Source organism: Ictalurus furcatus, chromosome 17, assembly GCF_023375685.1.
Source record: "Ictalurus furcatus strain D&B chromosome 17, Billie_1.0, whole genome shotgun sequence".
NCBI lineage: Eukaryota > Metazoa > Chordata > Actinopteri > Siluriformes > Ictaluridae > Ictalurus > Ictalurus furcatus.
In genome coordinates, this window is record NC_071271.1 from 17,563,365 (window position 1) to 17,583,364 (window position 20,000).

The 20,000-nt window shown below is 40.7% G+C and overlaps 2 protein-coding genes across 4 annotated transcripts in view; both read left to right on the top strand.

Annotated features, from left to right (window-relative positions):
• The first annotated feature begins 618 nt into the window (after positions 1-618).
• Positions 619-2,225, top strand: cryba1a (crystallin, beta A1a). The gene is made up of 5 exons (XM_053647491.1): positions 619-657; positions 737-855; positions 1,000-1,141; positions 1,302-1,444; positions 2,078-2,225. Exons 1-5 carry the CDS (start codon positions 619-621, stop codon positions 2,223-2,225), a joined length of 591 nt encoding a protein of 196 aa, XP_053503466.1.
• A 1,819-nt stretch (positions 2,226-4,044) lies between these two features.
• dhrs13a.3 (dehydrogenase/reductase (SDR family) member 13a, duplicate 3) overlaps positions 4,045-20,000 on the top strand; it is a 167,820-nt gene continuing 151,864 nt past the window's right edge. For 2 of the 3 annotated variants that reach the window (XR_008388293.1, XM_053647489.1), the window contains exons 1-5: positions 4,045-4,683; positions 4,890-5,008; positions 5,095-5,218; positions 6,482-6,808; positions 7,842-8,108. Coding sequence is in view for 2 of the 3 variants with exons in the window: in XM_053647489.1 (XP_053503464.1) it covers positions 4,557-4,683; positions 4,890-5,008; positions 5,095-5,218; positions 6,482-6,808; positions 7,842-8,101 (957 nt within the window). In the remaining variant the exon portion in view is untranslated. Of the gene's footprint in view, positions 4,684-4,889; positions 5,009-5,094; positions 5,219-6,481; positions 6,809-7,841; positions 8,524-20,000 lie in introns of those variants that run through there. The other variant, XM_053647488.1, reaches the window with a different exon arrangement.

Genomic DNA, 20,000 nt, shown 5'->3' on the forward strand with positions numbered 1-20,000 from the left:
AAGCTGTGCATCTCGGTCCTTTCAGCCACTTGTGTCATTTTCTGTCTGACTTGCAAAACTCTTTGGTAGGGAGGCACCACTGCACAATGCAGTGTTCAAAATGGCCCAAAACAAACACAACATGCATACATACTGAACATTGCACATTCACTTAAAAAGCACTCAACAAATCTCATGCAAATTACCAGAACTTCAAAACCACAGTTCATAAGTTTCTGGACACTATCCTAGTGGATACTTTATTGACTCTACTTTAATAATTAGTTAATAACAGACACACTGTCTCAGTGTTTACAATGTTTTGATTTTGTTAGACTATTGAAATGCATGCTGAATGTTGAATCTGTTTTGTGTGTTTGTTCTTTTTTTGAGTAAGCTCAGAAAGAAGCCATGAGCTTTGTGAAATCTGGCTTGTTAGTGCAATACTTGTATTGATATATTTATTATAACACTTTTTCCTATTTTAGGCCTTTTAGAAATAAACGCATTAATAGCTTAATTGCCGAAAACACATGGCCCTATGCATGTTCCCTTAGCCTTATTGCATGTGTGTGTGTGTGTGTGTGTGTGTGTGTGTGTTTCTCAGGGCTCTCCCTCAGTATTGAGATATTTGCAAGCATGGCTCAGACTGACCCTACACCAGCAGGACCATGGAAGGTGAGTCTGTAGTGATCATGCAAATATACTGAATTGAAAACTGGCTTCATGTTCCTTATAACCTGTCACACTTGTCCAGATCACAATTTATGACCAGGAGAACTTCCAGGGCAAACGCGTGGACTTCACTTCTTCCTGCAAGAACATCATGGAGTGTGGAATTGACAACATTCGCTCACTGAAGGTGGAATGTGGAGCGTAAGTCTCAGCCATGTTGCCCTAGCTTTCAGACAAAAAGCTGACTCGCTCTGATTTTTGATTTCTAATGAGACTATGCAGATCTTTAACTTTGCTGTTGAATAGTGCTTCGTAACGTTCTTGAGTATGTGTGTGCTTGGGCAGCTGGGTGGGTTATGAGCACTCCAGCTTCTGTGGGCAACAGTTCATCCTGGAGAGAGGAGACTACCCTCGCTGGGAAGCATGGAGTGGCAGCAATGCCTACCATATTGAGAGACTGATGTCCTTCCGCCCAATCTGCTGTGCTGTGAGTCTCATGTCCTGTTCCTATAATAAACATCTCATGTATATATATATATATATATATATATATATATATATATATATATATATATATATATATAATGTCATACTACATGTGTTGGATTGCATGCAAAAACATTACAAGTCTATGCTGGTTTTTGCAGAACCAAAAGGAGTCAAAGATCATAGTCTTTGAGCGGGAGAATTTCATTGGGCGCCAGTGGGAGATGAATGATGACTACCCCTCTCTTCAGGCCATGGGCTGGCCCAACAACGAGATTGGATCCATGCAGGTTAAAAGCGGGGCGTGAGTATCATGCTCTCTCACTCTGTCTTACTCTCTGTTTTTCTCTTGCACTATTTCCTCTTATTTTCCAAAATAAAATGATTGACACTGTTGAGTGCAAAAGTTTTCATACCATTATGAGAAACACAAAAAATGTCATTTATAGCAGTGTAATCAAATTACATTTGTAAGAAGAGCTATAAGTTTTAATGTCCCTGTATTTTCACAAATAACAAAATGGTAAGTGTATGCTACTGTAAGCTATTATTTGTGAAAAAGTCAGCATGATATTGTTTCAGAAGCTTGCCTCTCTTGTTTTAAAGGTAATATAAATATTCTGTAATAACCTTATCCAGCCTCTTTCATGTCCTCCATGCAGCTTTTGGTTCCTCTTAATTGGCCTCAATGTTCTTCAGTATGTAATAACGGTTAACATAATTGATATATTTTGTTTTAATATTTACATTAATTGGGATGGTTTCTTGGTCATAGATTAACTCCACAATGAATATACTGTAGATTATCTTTTTAAAATGATTCTTAATGTGGAACTGGTTTAATCCGTACCTAGAAAACCAGTCCAGTTTGTCTTTATTGGTGAGTGATAAAATCATCCTACTCTTCTACCTCACTTCTGCTCTCATCTTATTTTAGCTGGGTTTGCTACCAGTATCCTGGCTTCCGTGGCTACCAATATATCTTGGAGTGTGATCGCCATGGAGGCGAATATAAACACTACCGGGAATGGGGATCCCATGCTCACACCTTCCAGGTGCAATCGCTTCGCCGAGTCCAGCAGTGAGGGCTGCCCTCTTCGTCCCTCTCGTGCCCCGTTTCTCCCTCCCATGCCCATCTCCATCTCCTCACACACCTCCTCATCCTCCCCCTCCTTCTCATCTTCATCCTCTACTTCCTCCTCTCCTCTACTCTTCCATTCCTGCTGTGACCAGACCAATCATGGCACGGGCTTGATATCTGGTGCTACATGGCAAAGTGTTAACAGTGCTTTTTTTCTTTTCATCACTCTTGCCATTCCAATAAAGATGGGAGTGACAGATCACCAGCTTGCAGAAGCTGTGAATGAAGCAGTGAATCAGAATTTGATATCATTGTCAAAGTGTGATCAGTGCTAAAGTGATCAATAAAAGCATAAAAACATAAAAATACCCTGAGTATATTTTTTCCCCCTGCCAAAACCGTGAGAATAAATGACCTGAAGATTTGTTGTGAAACCAAATAACCAAATTAGTCAAAAGTGAAGTAAATTGTATTTTAGCTCTATGTAAATTTGAAACTGGATTAAAAGATGAGGCAGGGAATTTTGGGGTCTATAAGTATGAGGATTTAGACATTGATTTTTATTTTTTTTAATGCTTACACTTACAAGAAGTTATGAAGTGTCTATAGTTTAAAATGTACAATTTTCAAATGTTCAAATATGGCAAAAAAAACAAAACAACAAAAAAAAACAACAACAAACAAACAGAAAACAAACAAACACCACCAACATCATCCATACCGCTTTAGGGTCATGGGGAGCCTATCCCAGGGAATTCAGGGCACAAGGCAGAAGACCTAGCAGGGCAAAAACGGACACCAATTCACACACTACAGACAGTTTAGAGATGTCAATTAGCCTACACTGCATGTCTTTGGACTCGGGGAGGAAACCAGAGTACCCAGAAGAAACCTTGAAACATAGGGAGAACATGCAAGCTGCAAGGAGAACATGCAACCAGATGAGGGATTCGAGCCTCCAACCCCAGAGGCAAACATGCTGTGCCCATTATATCAATACATTAAAGCGCACCTATTATGGTTTTGAAACATGCCTAATTTTGTTTTAGAGGTCTCACAATCGATTTACATGCATCCAAGGTCTAAAAACACTTTAATGTGCTCATAATTTAAACTGTAGCATTACCCCCCTCCTCCCCCCAGTGTCACAAACGACTCTTAAATGATCCGTTCTAAAGGATTCATTCCAAACTCCTCCTTTCAGAAAGCATACTCTGCTCTGACTGGGCAGATGTCCCAGCCTGTTGTGATTGGTCTACCGTTGTCAGCGTGTGTTGAAAAGGAAACGCCCACTACCATGACGAGAATCAACTCTGTTTGAAAAAAAATTGAAGACCAGAGGCGGGGTTTTTGTTACACACCTATGTACAGGAAGTAAGTCTGGAATTACTAATGACTCGTTTCAGCTGTTCAGAATCGGTTCTTTCTTTTGGGAGTCATTAGCTCCGTGTGTCGTGCACTTTGATTTTTTAAACTTTGCAGACGTTTTTTTACATTCACAAACCGCTCTATAACACACTACATGAAATGTAATATTTGAAAAACTATAATAGGTGCACTTTAAAGATAGCATCCATTAATGCAATAATTAGGCCTACTGCCATATTTAATCATGTTTGTAATCTTGAAATAGAAAACTTTTTTATTTTTTGCTCAGTAAGTGTACATCCACATTTAGGTAAGATTGCTAACCTGCTGAAGAATCCAGATTGGTTTTATGCACAGAAACAAGCCAAGTTGGTTAAGCTAGTACACCATCTTTACCAGGAAGCTAATTATTTTCTAGCTTCTGTATTGCTTGACTAAATTGGTGAATATTTTTTTTTTCTAAATCACTGTTTAAAAACAAAACACCTTGTCATATGGTTAGAGTTAAATAACTTGAGCAGCTTGGTGTGCTCTTTTGTAGCTGGTCAGACCAGTTGGATTTTTCATCAGATCTATTTACATTTCTTTTATTTTTATTTTTATTTTTGTTTTTAGTTTAGGAACACAAACAGCACATGCTCATTTACTAAAGCAACCTCAGTATATTGTTGTGTAATTAAAAATGAAACATTTCGTGTAACTACAATGCCAAATATGAGGCAGTTCTTGATTTGTATCACGTGCATTGGAACGAAGGGGGGAACAAAAAAACCAGCACGTGCGCCACCCGGTGGCACAACAGGAAGGCTGCGGTAAAGATATCCGGAAGTAGGACGATGACGTCATTTAAAACGTCAACTCTACAAAAACACACAACTTGTCGGAATAGACGATAGATTTGAAACACCGGAAAGTTAAACAGTATCATTATTTTTCTGGGAACCGGAAGCGGTAGAACAGGAGAATAATGTCTGTTGTGTTGGCGATAATAACAGCTGCTGTTACAGCATATGTACTTATTTACTATAACGTGTTTAGAGGAGCCCGGTGTAGAAGTACCGTGATGCTGAAAGGGAAGACAGCTGTAGTCACTGGTGAGTTTTAACACTTTAAACTGATTTCATTTACAGTTTACAGGAAATTCAACGTCGCTGTAATTAGTGTTAATTATCCCAGTGTAGGGAAGTGTGATTCTGTTAAACCGCGACTGGGATTGAAACTGTAGATCTAATAGTGATGATTGCTTTCCAGCTTGATTTTATGGGATTCCCTATCCTAACCAAACAAATATATGTCACAGGTGCTAACACTGGCATTGGGAAGGCAACAGCCCTGGATTTGGCCAGACGAGGAGCCAGGGTTATTCTGGCCTGCCGGAACAAGGAGAAAGCCGAGGCGGCTGTGTATGACATCAGAAGGGTAAAGTTGTTCTGATGAGATGTCTTCCTCATGGATTTGGTGGTGTACAGTACAACATATAAAACATTTGTTTCTGTGTTTTGTAGGAAAGTGGTAACGCAGCTGTTCTGTTCATGCATCTGGACTTGGCCAGCCTTAAGTCTGTGCGTGATTTTGCTGAGACATTTCTCAAGACTGAGCCCAGGCTGGACCTGCTCATCAACAATGCAGGTGCCTTTTAGCATCCCTGTGTATTACGGGGGTGTCCAGGGGATCCACACACTAACTACAGAGTGTCCCAAAAGTCTCCATAAAGGGTTGTGCCTCCGTCAGTGGATGTTCTTGGACGTACACTTCTCGGTTGTTCCACAACACTTCCAGTATATTCGAATTTGTTTATAAGTTTGGGAGCAGTGTCGTGTGACGTGCTTGCCATGTTAAAGTCCATCGCAACCTTGCAACAGCTTCCAGATCCAGCCATGAGAATGATGTTAATATGTTCTTTTGTCAAAGGCGTTCTTAAAGGCTATCTGGAAAAAAAATAAAAAATAAACTAAAGTAGAGTGCACAGTGGCTTAGTGGTTAGCACGTTCACCTCACACCTCCAGGGTCGGGGGTACGATTCCCACTGTGGCCCAGTATAGGCGGAGTTTGCTCGTTCTCCCCGTGTTGCGGGGGTTTCCTCCAGGTACTCTGGTTTCCTCCCCCAGTCCAAAGACATGCATGGTAGGCTGATTGGCGTGTCCAAAGTGTCCGTAGTGTATGAATGGGTGTGTGAATGTGTATGTGATTGTGCCCTGTGATGAATTGGCACCCTGTCCAGGGTGTACCCCGCCTTGTGCCCCTTGCTCCCTGGGTTAGGCTCCAGGTTTCCCCGTGACCCTGAAGGAAGGATAAGCGGTATAGAAGATGGATGGATGGATGGATGGATGGATGGAAACTAAAGTAGGAAAAATTTAGCAAGGCATTTTTGTAAAAAGTATTCATTTCCCCAATGTATGGAGACTTGGGACACTCTGTAGACCGTCTTGCAGTGTGTAGTATTTCCTCCTCACAGCTCCAGGATCCCTGGTTCGATCCTGAGCTCAGGGCTTACCGTTTTGCATGTTTTCCCTGTCTTGGTGTGGGTTTTCTCTGGGTTCTCTGGTTTCCTCTCACTAAACTGCCCCAGGTATGAATGAAAGAGTGTGTGTGTTTGTGTGTGTTTGTTTGTGTGCGAATGGTACCCTTTGACGGACCGGGATATGCCTCACGTGATTTGCTGTTCTTGGGATAGGCTACGGATCTAACATGACTCTGAGCAGGATAAAGCAGAACTACCTTCATGTGCACTGTTATCACACTTTATTTTGGAAACTGTTTTGTTGTTCATTCAGAACATATCATTGTGAAGTGTGAGCAAAGTAAAGTCTTTCCTGGCTTACATATTATTTTAAATTTATTATTATAAATTTATTTTAAATTCTTATTATTATTTTAAATTCTGGCCTGAAGGACTAATGCTAGCAGGCAGAACTGAGGATGGCTTTGGCATGATGTTCGGGGTTAACCACCTGGGCCACTTTCTTCTGACTCTGTTGCTGCTGGATCGGCTGAAGGCATCAGGGCAGAGTCGAATCGTCAACGTGTCATCCAAACTGCATCGGATGGGCTCTGTGGACTTTAACACTCTCAACACACACAAGGATGTGGTGACGGGGCAGTCACTGTGGCACTGCTTCATGGCCTACTGCCATAGCAAACTCTGTAATGTGCTGTTTATCCGAGAGTTGGCCAACCATCTGGAGGGGAGCAGTGTGACCTGCTATAGCCTTCATCCTGGTTAGTGATCAAATCAGTTACAACCTTCTCCTTTTTGTGTTTTTACTGGATCTCTCACAGTATTGACTCAGTAATATCATGATATGATAACAAGATCCATGTCATGTTCGTATTCATGTCACATCCTGTGCACACAGTGTTTAAAATGTCTGACATTACACACACTCCGGGGCAACATAAAAAAAGGGCCATGGTTCTTTCAGTACAGAAATGTTGCAGATCATTCAAAGTTAGGACTCATTTCATGTTAATACAGCATCTTAACAGGCTGTTTTTATTTTTTAAAATTTTTAATAAAACTGAACAGAACAGTAGTGACATGATGTGTAAAAGGCTGTCTGCAAGTTTATCCCCAAAATCTTCATTGTTTGAAAAAATATAAAGGAAAAGCTTCTGTATGAAGTTATGTCTCATATTGCCTCAGTGTTTGCTTGTTTATTTTTTATTCATTATTTTTTACATTCTTGTTCATTGCTTGGTCCTTTTTTGCCCGACCATGTATTAGGGACTTGTTGTGTGAATTGGCTTATTCCTAGCAATCATAACTCCTGCTTAGTTACTGTTGCTAGGTAGATTTCTAAAAAATGGTGGTCAGCAGGTAGTGCCTCGGTTCAGTCCTCTGCCTTAAGATACGTTCATACATGCAGCGACAGAGCGATCGGAGACCGCTCATTTCCAGTGAAACGCTAGCAAGAAAACTGGTGGAATGCTAGTTGCTCCGCCCACTGATAAATGATCCACATTGACAAGTATAAAGCTGTTACTAAAGAGGAATGAATAAATAAGATTTAATAGACTGCTTCTGGGTATCAGGGAAAAATAAATATGTTTATGAAACTTAAACAATGATAAATGACTTCAACAAATGACAGCAGCACAAAAAAAGTAAAATTGAAGCAAAATACTATCATCTAGGGGTCATGGGGTTTCTGGCCCGAATGTGACTGAGATTAATCTGATGTCAAGCCACTTAAAAGTTGTGCTTCACCAGGCTCACGCCATATATTCTCTCCATGTATGTCTTTCCTTTCAGGAGCAGTAGCTACAGAAATTGGCCGCAATATAAATTTGTGGATGAGGCTGCTGCAGATGATCTTCTCCAAGCTCTTCTTTCTGACGCCAGAAGGCGGAGCTCAGACCACGCTGCATTGTGCTCTCCAGGAGGGCTTGGAGCCTCTGAGTGGCCGATACTTCACCTCTTGCGCCCTCCACGAAGTCAGTGACATGGCCCGAGACGATGGGCTGGCCAAAAAGCTGTGGGAAGTGAGCGAGAGGATGTGTGGCCTGTCGTGAGAGAGAGGTATGAGGGGCACAGAAGAATGTCAGGAGAGAAAACGACACCAAATTCCTTATGAGCAGCAGTTTCACAGGGGTTTACTTTATGACCACTGGGTGCCTAGTGCCAGTGTAGTGATGTTGTGTGATCATAAATTAGACTGTACTTATACATTCCACTGACATTGTTTGGTCAGCGGAAGTGAGATTGATATATCATTAATCACTGTTATTATATTCCAGTTCATAGTGTTAAATGTCCTTACTATTGGAATATATTGTAATTTGTCACTATAACAGGAATTCCTGTGAACGGGAATATGTAATTGGAAAATTAAGAGATGAACATTTGCTCATAAATGGAATAACAGAAATGTCATAACATGATAATCATGTAATATCAAAATAACGCTAACTTTATGAATAAAGTTTGGAGAAATGGTCATGATACGCGGTACCTATAATGATATTTAGGTTTGCTAACAGTGCCAGTGCCTTTTCCTAACACAGAAAAGAAGGGAAAATAAAACAATAGGTATACACACTCACCGTCCATTTTAATAGGAACACCTGTACGCCTGCTCTTATATAGTGTTATCAAATCGGCCAATCATGTGGCAGCAGCAGCATAAAGCATAAAATCATGCAGATACGGGTCAAGAGCTTCGGTTAGTGTTCACATCAAACATGAGAATGGGGAAAAAGTATGATCTCTGTGACTTTAACCGTGGCATGGTTGTTGGTGCCAGATTGGCTGGCACCCTATCCTGGGATTTTGAGTTTACCCAGAATGGAGTGAGTGACTGTTCTGTGGGTAGAAACGCCTTGTTGATGAGAGAGGTCAGAGGAAATTGGCCAGATTGGTTCGAGCTATCAGGAAAGATATAGTAACGCTTTATAACCATGGTGAGCAGAAAATGATCTCAGCATGCACAGCACATCAAACCTTGAGAGTCACCCAAAGGCTCATTGAAATTGGACAGTTGAAAATTAGAAAAAAAAATCACCTGGTCCTTTTCCAGTGTTCAACTGTCCAGTTTGGGTGAGTCTGTGCCCATGAGAGCCTCAGATTCCTGTTTTTGGCTGACAGGAGTGGAACCTGATGTGGTCTTCTGCAGTTGTAGCCCACCCACCTCAAGGTTTGATGCGTTGTGTGTTCTGAGATGCTTTTCTGCTCACCACGGTTGTAAAGAGTGATTATTTACTGTAGAGTTACTGTAGACTTCCTGTCAGTTCAGACCAGTCTGGTCATACTCCTCTGATCTCTCTCATCAACAAGGTGTTTCAGCCTGCAGAGGGCACGCAGGATGTTTTTTGTTTTTTGCACCATTCTGTGTAAACTCTCGAGACTATTGTGTGTGAAAATCCCAGATCATCAGCAGTTTCTGAAATTCTCAAACCAGCCCATCTGGCACTAACAACCATGCTACGGTCAAAGTCACAGAGATCACATTTTTCCCCATTCTGATGTTTGATGTGAACAATAACCGAAGCTCTTGAACTGTATCAGCATGATTTTATGCATTGCACAGCTGGCACATGATTGACTGATTGAGTAACTGCATAAATGAGAAGGTGTACAGGTGTTCCTTTTAAAGTCACCAGTGTGTGTGTGTACATATACGCAATATATAATGTCTCAGAGAAGTGTATGTTTATTACAATATCAGTATTATATCTGTCTCTGCATCACTATATCAGTTTTATAGCTTCATATCTCCCAGTCTTATGCTATCAGATGCATTGTATTGGGAGCTCCTGTTGCTGTACCTGCTCAGTTTTCTTCACTAGGTGGCAGTAGCGTGCCACTGAACCACTCCAGACCTACCCTTCTTATAAGCATGAGCGAGAGGGCAACATAACCCTAACTAAAAAGACATCTGTCAAGATGACAGCCATCGGGATATGGTACTGCAAAGCTTTAGAGAACATTGTGAATTTGAAATCATTTCCTGTCATTTTGGAATTGTGTTGTATTCCTAATCAGTTACGTTTTTACAGCCGAGTCTGCTATTCACTGACCTTCCTTTCATTTCCTGAAAGGGCTCCGTGACCAGACCAGACCTAAACAGAAATAACATTTTAAACCGTCACACAAGGTGTGCTGTGATGATCAGCTTTGTTTGGGTATTGCATCCAGGTGTTCATAGTGTGGTTGGGATCGCTACAGAGAGAGCCAAGACTCAAGGCTGCCAGGAGGTCGATGAGAGTGAAGCTATATGGAGTGAAAGCCTTTCTCAGGCTCGTGCTTGTGGTATGATTAGGCTGTTGCTTATGGACGGTACTTTTATACATAGAAATGATTTTATCATGCACAATTGACTGAGCCATTGACTGATATTGTACGCTTGGTGCCGTGTTCCACTCTCTAATGCACTCTTTTGACTCTTTGGCCTTTCACAGCATTCTGTAGAGAGACAGAGACTGTGCTGTAGAGTTAGAAGACCTTGAAAATCTTTCAGTGCTCTCGTTCATCGTTAAAAAATACTAGACACTTATACTAGGGGTGGGTAATATGCTACTAATATCATATTACGATTCTCAGACATTTCTACGATACACAATGTGCATCATGATGTTTAGGTGTGTGAACAATTGCTAGTAATACAGTAGTACTGCATTTACAAAAAAACAACCTGTTTGATGATCTTTAATATTGACTCTTTTTAATATTTTTTATATTGAATAAACAAATAAATAAACAACTAACACTGAAAAGATGGCATTTAGATGGAAAATGCAAAACTTTGAACTGATATCACTTTTAATGAGTACTTCACTAAAATCTTAAAGCACTGTTTGATCATTTATGTTATTTAGTGAAGGAATATTTGGGAAAACTGACACTAAATATAATGCTATAAATAAAATATTTGTGTCTGCTTTATTTTGTCCTAAGGGTATGCAAATTTGTTTTTTCCACTGTAAACGTCACAATATATAATAAACAATAAGACATTGCTTAACAGTTACTCACACACATTGCCATGCTTTCTTCAACATCAATACCACCTTTATTTTTCACTTTTTTTGCTAACTAGAAAGCAAGGTTGGTTCCCAACTCTGAAAAATGTAAAGTTACAGATAGAGATGTCATCCAGCTACGGCCTTGCGCAAACAGCTGGTGATGTATATGTCAATGTTCTGTTAAAGTTCTGAAAAAATTCCCAAAATTAGCAGTAGTATGATCCTTCTTCAGTAGTATGCTGCATGAGAATCAGCCTCCTCCGCGTATATCTCAATGCACCGTAAGTCCGCTGTTCAATTCGATCTCTAGACGTGATACATCGATGAGTGATGCCAGGTGTTTGCTTTGGATGCACTCCCGAGCTCATGGGCACAGTACTTAACCACTGGATTAGTGCATCAATTAGCAATCACTGCATGGGACAGCCCTGATTGATCGAGAACGCTGATGGCCGGGTGAGTGTGAGACAAGCTGGAACTTGTGTTTGTGTAAAAACAGCTGACTCTGTTCTTCTGTGTACACTGCATTGGGTTATATCCACTAGGTAGAACCTGAGCTGTTCCCAACACCAGGTTTGTCCCAATCACAAATCCTTTATATAATAATTTGCACTAGAAAGTGATCCAAACACTTCCCAAAATTTATTTGTGGTGTAGGTGATGTGTACCAAAATGGCTGAAAGGTAAAGGACGTCCACATGCATCTGTAATTCTGTGAAGGTTCAGGGCTGTTTTTTTCTTTTAGACCAATCATCATTCTTAGGATAAGCAGTACAGAAAATGGATGGATGGATGGATACACTGTAGGCTACTTGTATTATTATATATGACTTTATAAGTACACATGGTGGAACAGTCGCAGGGTCTCACAGCTCCAGGGTTTCCGTTTCTATCTTGAGCTTGGGTTAATGGTTGTGTGGTTTCGGATGCACTCCCTGTGTTTCCTACATGCTCTCAGGTTTTCTCCCAACTGCCAAATAACATGCTTGGTAGGCGGATTGGTGATGATAAACCGGCCCTAATGTGGTTGAGTGTGTGAATGTGTGTGTTTGCATGATGTCCTGTCCCATCCAGGGTCTATTCCCAACTCACACCCAGTGTTCCCAGGCTATAGATCCTCTAGCAGCCTGTGTAATCCATAGCATCACATGTCATTCAGTGCAATCTGACATTAGCCAGCTTACCGCTCAACTTGATGCGGCACATATTTTTCATATTTAATGTACAGCTCGTTAATTATGATTACCGTCTTTAAAGAGGCTGTCGATAGACATTGTTTCTATGTGACACTTTGCATTAGTTAAATATAGTTCTGGAAATCTAGCACATTCTCCTGGCCTTTTGTTTATATTTCTCAGTACATAAGACCGTTAGGTACACTCCGTGCTTGTGCAGGATATAAGTCACACCTACATTATGGATAAACATCACATGACATGCCTGGGGGTGTGTGGCAGGTGTTGAGGGTCTGATCCTCAGGACGTAGGTCTGTAGGGACTAGTGATGGGAAGTTCGGATCATTTTACTGACTCGGATCTTTGAATCTCGTTCAGCAAAATGAACGAATCTTTTATCGAGTCATTCGTTCATTTCGTTCATTTCAGCAGAATATAATTGAAATGATAAATGTTAAATTCCCCAACATATCTAGTATTTGCGCAAAACGTTGATCACATTTGGGATAAAAAATAAACTATAGGCTAATGGAGCCAAGGCCGAATTATGAGAAACAGAAATGATTCATTAATTGCTTAGCATTAGGTCTTCAGGCTATACAGTCTGTTAGTTCACCTCAACTCCCGATCAGAGTTGTAACGTCTGTTCCCCCGTAACAGAAATGATTAGTTCACGTCTCTAGTCTTCGGGTTCGAGTTCTTTGTTCATCCCATGACCGCCTCGTAGGCTGAATGCAGTGCGGCTGTGGCATGATGAACGAATGATTCGAACCCGAAGACTCGAGAGGTGAACTAATCATTTCTGTTTCCTGTACAGAACCTATGGGGATGTTGCTGCACATGCGTGGTCAAAAATGAACGAATCACTCTCTGAGACAACTCGTTCCCGAGTCATATTAAAGATTCATTCAAAATGAATGAATCGTTGACGAACGACACATCACTAGTAGGGACGTATTGTCTCTCATGGTGCAGTAACACGTTATGTCTGGGTTAGTGTAGTAGGTGGAGCTGCTGATTACATGCATACTGTGTGTATGTTTGTGGGGCATAAGGGCATGACAATTTGGATCCTTCCGATCCAGCTTAAACATTTTCTCCCTCTCTTTCTCATGGTACGCACGCCTCACAGAAATACCAGTTGGTAAACAGAAGTATCCTTTGGGCCACGTTATTTCCACAGGTGCAATTAGCATCCCCATCTGCTAATCTGTGATTAATAATGTTTACAAATACACTAGAGCACTCCAGAGAGCAACTCTCACCTTTCTTTCTCTGAACCCTGCTCAGCTCTCTCTTGCTCCTCTGCACGAATGGACACACCAACACACAGCTGATTTCTCCAATGTCCTGTTATTAATTGTGAGTGAGAGTCAAGATGCTGAACGCATTTTTAGGGGAGGGAATATTAAAGGAAAAGCCAGTGCTTCGCGTCAGTTCTGCCTTACAGGGGTACAGGGGGACTGAGTGATTGATGATGTTGGCATGTTGCATGTTGGCGAGAAGCTGCTGGAATTATGCAGGGTCATTCTGTTAGCTGTTTCTGTTGCTCACCGTTGGGTTTCTTTCCTCATCATCCTTTTAATTCTGCAGTTCCAGGTTAATCAGTGCACAAGTTTGCAGGTGTTTTATAGTGGCAGATGGATTGTTTGGGTTAGTTTATAGTAAAATGGCCCGTGTGTGTGTGTATATGTATGTATGTATGTATATATATATATATATATATATATATATATATATATATATATATATATATATATATATATATATATATATATATGTATATGTATATATGTATATATGTATGTATGTAAAATTGTTGGCAAATTGCTGTGGTATAAGAGCAATCAAGTTCAGGGTGGCCACTTCACGTTGTTGTTGATTATTTTCCTATAACAGCATTGTCAATCATGTTTTATTCCTTAGTGTACATGACTGTTTAACTGTGTGCTTGTCTTCAGTCTGTACCTTTCTGCCTCTCCACGGTCCTACTCTAGTGATGCTACCCATGGGTCATGAGCTATTATTTACAAACTTTTAAGCCGTACTGTTATTGCAGCCCTTCACGATGTGTTTATTAAGCTCATATCACAATGAGATAAAATATCAAATTGAATTAATCGTGCCGCTCCCCTGTTTAACACTGTGTCAGATCCAAATCTACCTCACCTGCTTTAACTGTTTTGTACCTGTGTGTTTTGCAAAAGGCCTCACATGTTTTAGTGATTATGTACTGGCTTTAATTACACGTCTTCTCTTCTTCTGTTTCCATCTGGAATAGGGTTACACCCAGAAGAGCCAATTCATGTTAGTTTTCTAAAAAAAAAATGATGAACATACATTCAGTCACACTATTTAGGTAAATGAGCCCATTTTGCATGTCTGGCAATTTAGTGTAATTTTACGAGGACGCATAGCTTGCTGTGTGCTGTGCGGTGTGCTGCTGCGTTGGGTCGTGCAGGAAAAGCTGTCATTTAGACAGGAGCTGCAGCATTCGGCAATTGTTTTACTAATTGCCAATTAGCTACCTTGGAATAAAGTGCCATCCTTTGTTGTATTTTAGTGATTTGCTGGCTAACCAGTCATTACCGATGTGTTCTGGATGTTTACAAAAACATTAACAGTGTCACAGGGGAGTGATTGTTTTCTCAAAAAAACCACACCATCCCTGGAGGTGCCAGTTAAACCAGGGGAGGAGAATGGCGTATTATACCATTTTGCTCTGAGGTACATTTCTGTTTGTACCCAAAGAGGAAAAGGCAAGGGGTAAGTGTGTGTTTCTGATCAATTCTATCAACTTAACAAAAGGTATTTACAAAATGTATGTATTTTTTGTCTATAATGTCTTGCTTTATTATTATTATTATTATTATTATTTACAATTATTTCACTCTATACTTTTTAATTAAAGGATTAGCAAATAGCAGGCAAGATTTGAATCTGTTAGAAAAAGAAAGCTTGAAACTCATTAGGGTTTGTTTGAAAGTTAAGTGTGTAAGAACTTTAAAATGTGAGCAGTGTGTTACTGAAAAGATAAGTGGCCTTTACTACTATGGTGTGTAAAATAGCTGTGTTTTCGTGGAACAGCTGAAATAGATTATACACTCGGAACAAAACATGCATTTTCTTTCTATACGCTCATTTGATACCTGATTGCCTTTTCGATTATACACAACTAAGGTCAAAGAATGAACAGGGCACTCTTTTGATGGCTTAGAGTTAGTGTTTTGTGTGAAGTCCTTTGTAAATTGGTAGAGAAATACAGAGAAAGCGGGATTATTGATTATGTACTGGTTAAACCTGGGTGTAAGATGGAGAATAGATGGATTAAAAGCAGCCATTGTGGTGTTGCATTAGGCCTTTATTCACACCACAAAGAATGAGCTGTGTTTTATTTATTTATTTTTTTAGAGGATGTATGTGTTTGCATTTGCATTTGTGCCTTCTCCAGTATACATAAGGCCTAGATGGACAAATATCAACAAGCTACAAGGCGCTTCGGCAGTGGTGCTTTTGTGCTATTTTCTCCAGGGGGCTAAATCTGTTAATTAATGAGAATGGTTAACTAACTCCTCTTGGCTCTGACAATTGCAAGAGCGTGCCAAAGCAACGGCACCGACAGATGTGCGAGCCAGTCGGACGGAAAACAAAATCGACACCGGGCTGCTCCTGCACTGCAAAATGTGCAGTAAGTCATGTCTGTTAAACTTATCATGCCACTCCGTGTCTTCCCTTTAATTTGCTGTTAATCAGCTGTAATTGTGGCAGCTGCCGTACTCTCACTCTCTGGGTCAGCGTGTCTCGCTGTGCCCACTCAGCCACAAGTGCCTTTATTTATAGGACGGATGTGAATCAGCAGCGCTGCTTTGTCAGTTCAAGTCATCAAAGTAGAAAATCCTTAAGCACATGTGTACATGGGACGTAAGGGGTGACCCAGCTGAGGCATATACAGAGAGGCTGTGTGGCCCATCTCATATCGAGAGGAAAGCTCGAGCTCAGGTAGGGATTTAATTGGGTTTGTGTATTACTCAAGGCTCTTCAGCTGCCCGGGACTCGGAGCTGTATGCTTGTTGGCAGGCCCTCACAGCTGAGCCTCTCGATTGTGACCCTAAACCTCAACTAATACCGGAGAAATCCTGAGAGCTGCTCTTAGATCAGGAATATAGATGATGTTGGTTTTGAGGTTTTGATCACAATAAGATCAGGTCAGCCTGACTGATTGGATTCGGGATCCTCGTAGATATTTGTGTGTTTGTACTCATATGCTGCTGATCATGTTTGGAAAGGGATTGGTGATTGAGTGCACAGGAGATTCAGTGCTAGTGTAAACATTTTTTTTATTTATCTAGATGTCAAACTAAACAACGACTCAACAAGTACTCCAGGGGAGTGCACTGCCAACCTTCTGGGCAGCTGTCTCTGCTCCAGAGCAGGCAGTAGAGTCGTCAATATCGATTGCTGGCCATTGATCAGCTCTATTGATCAGGATGGGCAGCGGGGCCAAGGGAAGGAAAGGCCCACTGATCCTCATCGCAGCAATTGTTTAGGGTCACTGACAAATCCAATTGCCTATCAGGGAGCGATCATGGGAACAAACGGCTGATGTCGATGCTAGGCCCGTGCCCTGTGGTAGCTGTCACTCAGCATTACTCCTGATTTGTGTGAGTGTGTGTGTGTGTGTGTGTGTGTGTGTGTGTGTGTGTGTGAGCAGGGTGATGCCAGGGGGACGGCACACTGCCTTTTTTCCCCCCTGTCCTACTATATACAGTTCAATTCAGTTTTATTTGTAAAGTGCATTTAACGGTAGGCATTGTCACAAATCTGGATGTAGATTTAGAAAAACCCGAGAGGGATTAGACTCCAAATGGAACCCATCCATCTTTGGATATTGGGGTTATAAATCATTACTCTTCTATAACTCCAGTTTATAAAGTCAAACGGTACTAAATGTGTTGAATGGATGTTCATTATACAGTCCCTTCTGGATTTCAGGGTTGTGCGATTGCAGAAATGAACACAAAAGTCATGCAAACTCCGCAATATTGGTAAGTTTCAAAATGACCACAGAGTTTCCGTAGATTTGGGCCAAGATGCATCGTGTGTTGTCGTCACAACGCGCATTCAACCAGAGCCCTCTTCGATTCACATGCGTCGAACACGAGTACAGCAAAAAGGACTCATTTATCAGCGAAAGGCCATGCAAAACAATTCCGTGCAATCGCAACGTCACCGATTCGAGTAGTTTTCCGCAAAAAAGCACAAAAACTAGAAAAAAAAAATCAACACAGCAAAATCTAGCATTGTGATTTAGCAATCACAAAGAAGAACGGACCGATTAGAAGCATTATAGTCTTCATGATTACATCAGCAGTTCTTATGTGCAAGTCGAGTATACAGTACACTGTCCTATACTTCACTGGCTTTCACATGCTTACTGAGATTCTGCTTTTGTAATTCTGTCTTTACCTCACGAACAGGTGCACAACAGCAAAAACCAAGAAAGCCCTGCACCTAAACATGGCTCAATCCCACACCAGTAACGTTGGCCTGTAACAGAACAGAGCTTCATTGAGGCTGGTTTGCTTTGCCTGGCTGCTCGGGGTGACAGACGCAACACCTGGCTGCCGGGGTTCCCAATCAAAAGTGTGACTCGGGGCACTTTGCTAACTAATTATGGAAAACAGGAGCAACCTCGCTTCATCCAGCTCCCCCCTTTCAACACCCCAGTGCCTCTTTTTTGGGGGTGTGCCTCTGATAAGGCTTGCTCTCTTGTCAACAAGCGTGTATTTAATTAGTGTTGATTGTTGTTAGCGTGTTCAATAGTTATTAATTAGGCCTGGGAGGGGCCCTTCACTTGATTGCATGCCTGGAGCAGTGACATCTTGTGTTGTTTCACACTCAGTCATTCCAAACTATAAATGTGAGGGGCATAAAAAGAAAAGGATTTGTGCGTGTGTGTTTTTTGTTGTTGTTTGTTTGTTTCCCCCCCCCCCCAAAAAGTGAGCTTTTATTTTGCCATTAACTGCTGTCGGATAGATTCCCATAGTTTTAGGAGAGACAAGTACAATACAGTTTGACAAAATTGATTTGCATTCATTGCCAATGCCACAATTTGGAACTTACCCCCTGTTCCCGTAGCATGAGCATCACAGCATGCCCATCTGCTTACTATCTATGAAAGTGATAATACTATCAACGTTATGGCTTTGCATAATACACTTCTGTATGCATTTCACACCTAGAAACGCAGATACCGTGAGCTGAGATGATCAGCCCAGGTGCACATATCTAGAGAGGAAAGGATGAGTGTTGGTAGAAAATTATTTCTATATGTATGTATATTTCACAATATATGTGGCGGAGTAGGTCTAAAAATATAATTTTCTGTCTGTGTGCACCAGGAATTGTCTTGGGGTTCATTCTAAACTTCTGCTGTGGGGTGCATTTCCCGCTGTTCAGCTGAGCATATACTCTCATTCGAAGGCGGCACGAGCAGCTCTGCCTATTAAAATGTAAATTCCCTCTCGGTGCACCAGGCCCAGACTGTGGAACTCAGCGGGTGAAGAGAGGTGTGTGTGTGTGTGTGTGTGTGTGTGTGAATGTGATTGTGTGTGTTGTGAACCCATTTTCTAGCATGGTTTATTTTTGGTAGGGCAAAATGTGACAGTATAAGAGACACATTCAGAATTTTTCCATATGTGTGCTTTAATTAATGCAATATGAACTGGTACATATTGATATTCAGTGCAAATACTAACCACAGAATATCATTAAATACTAAGATCAGTGACATCTCTATCATTGTTGTCATGACTATCATGCTCATGGTCATTTGTATTATTCTCAGAAATTCATGGTAGACTATTTGTTTAAAAAAATCATACTGACGCCTGATTAAAACACACACACACAATTGTGGATCAGCATTAAGGAAGTATTGCATGGATTTTTTTTAGAAATCCACATAGCAACAATAACACTTTCATTCTTCTTCTCACGCCAGTTGACGTGTGTGTGTGTGTGTGTGTGTGTGTGTTTGCATTTTGGTTGTACAGTGACCTTGGGTTACTAAACTTACTATGATGATGATGATGATGATGATTATTTTTATTATTACACTCAGGTCAAGCATACTCCATATACTATTTTCTTTTAGCGGGGGGGGGGGTGTGTGTGTGTGTGTGTGTGTGTGTGTGTGTGTGTGTGTGTGTGTGTGTGTGTGTGTGTTTGAATGCCTGTTGGTCAAAACCGCATGACACAATTTGTAGTTCTACATAGTTACTTCATGTAGTTGAGCATCATTTCTAATGGGAATGATTTGGGACAATATATATATATATATATATATATATATATATATATATATATATTCTTGTTTTATTTAAGTTTTCTGATTTTGGAGAAGACTTAGATTATAATAAGGAGCTACCTAACACGTTCATAAGAATTGCATAACCCTTTGCAGGAGGATTTATAAAGGGCTTATATCAAAACCTTTAAGGTGATTGAAGCTTTATGTAGTATTGGACTTAGTTTTTACATGAAATGTGGATCAACTCCTCATCGTGAAGGTTTGTTTTCGGTGTATAGATATAGAAGTGTAGACGATATACATTAGTGATTATTACTGTGGTTTGAGAATATGAAAATAGGTTGTTCAGTGGACATGGGCTTGGCTATAAAGAAATGTACAGAGTGTTTTTATAGCAGTGCAAGATAAACACCAAATTAATTGCTACTTTAATTTGCGGTCCTGTAACTCATTCATCTGATAC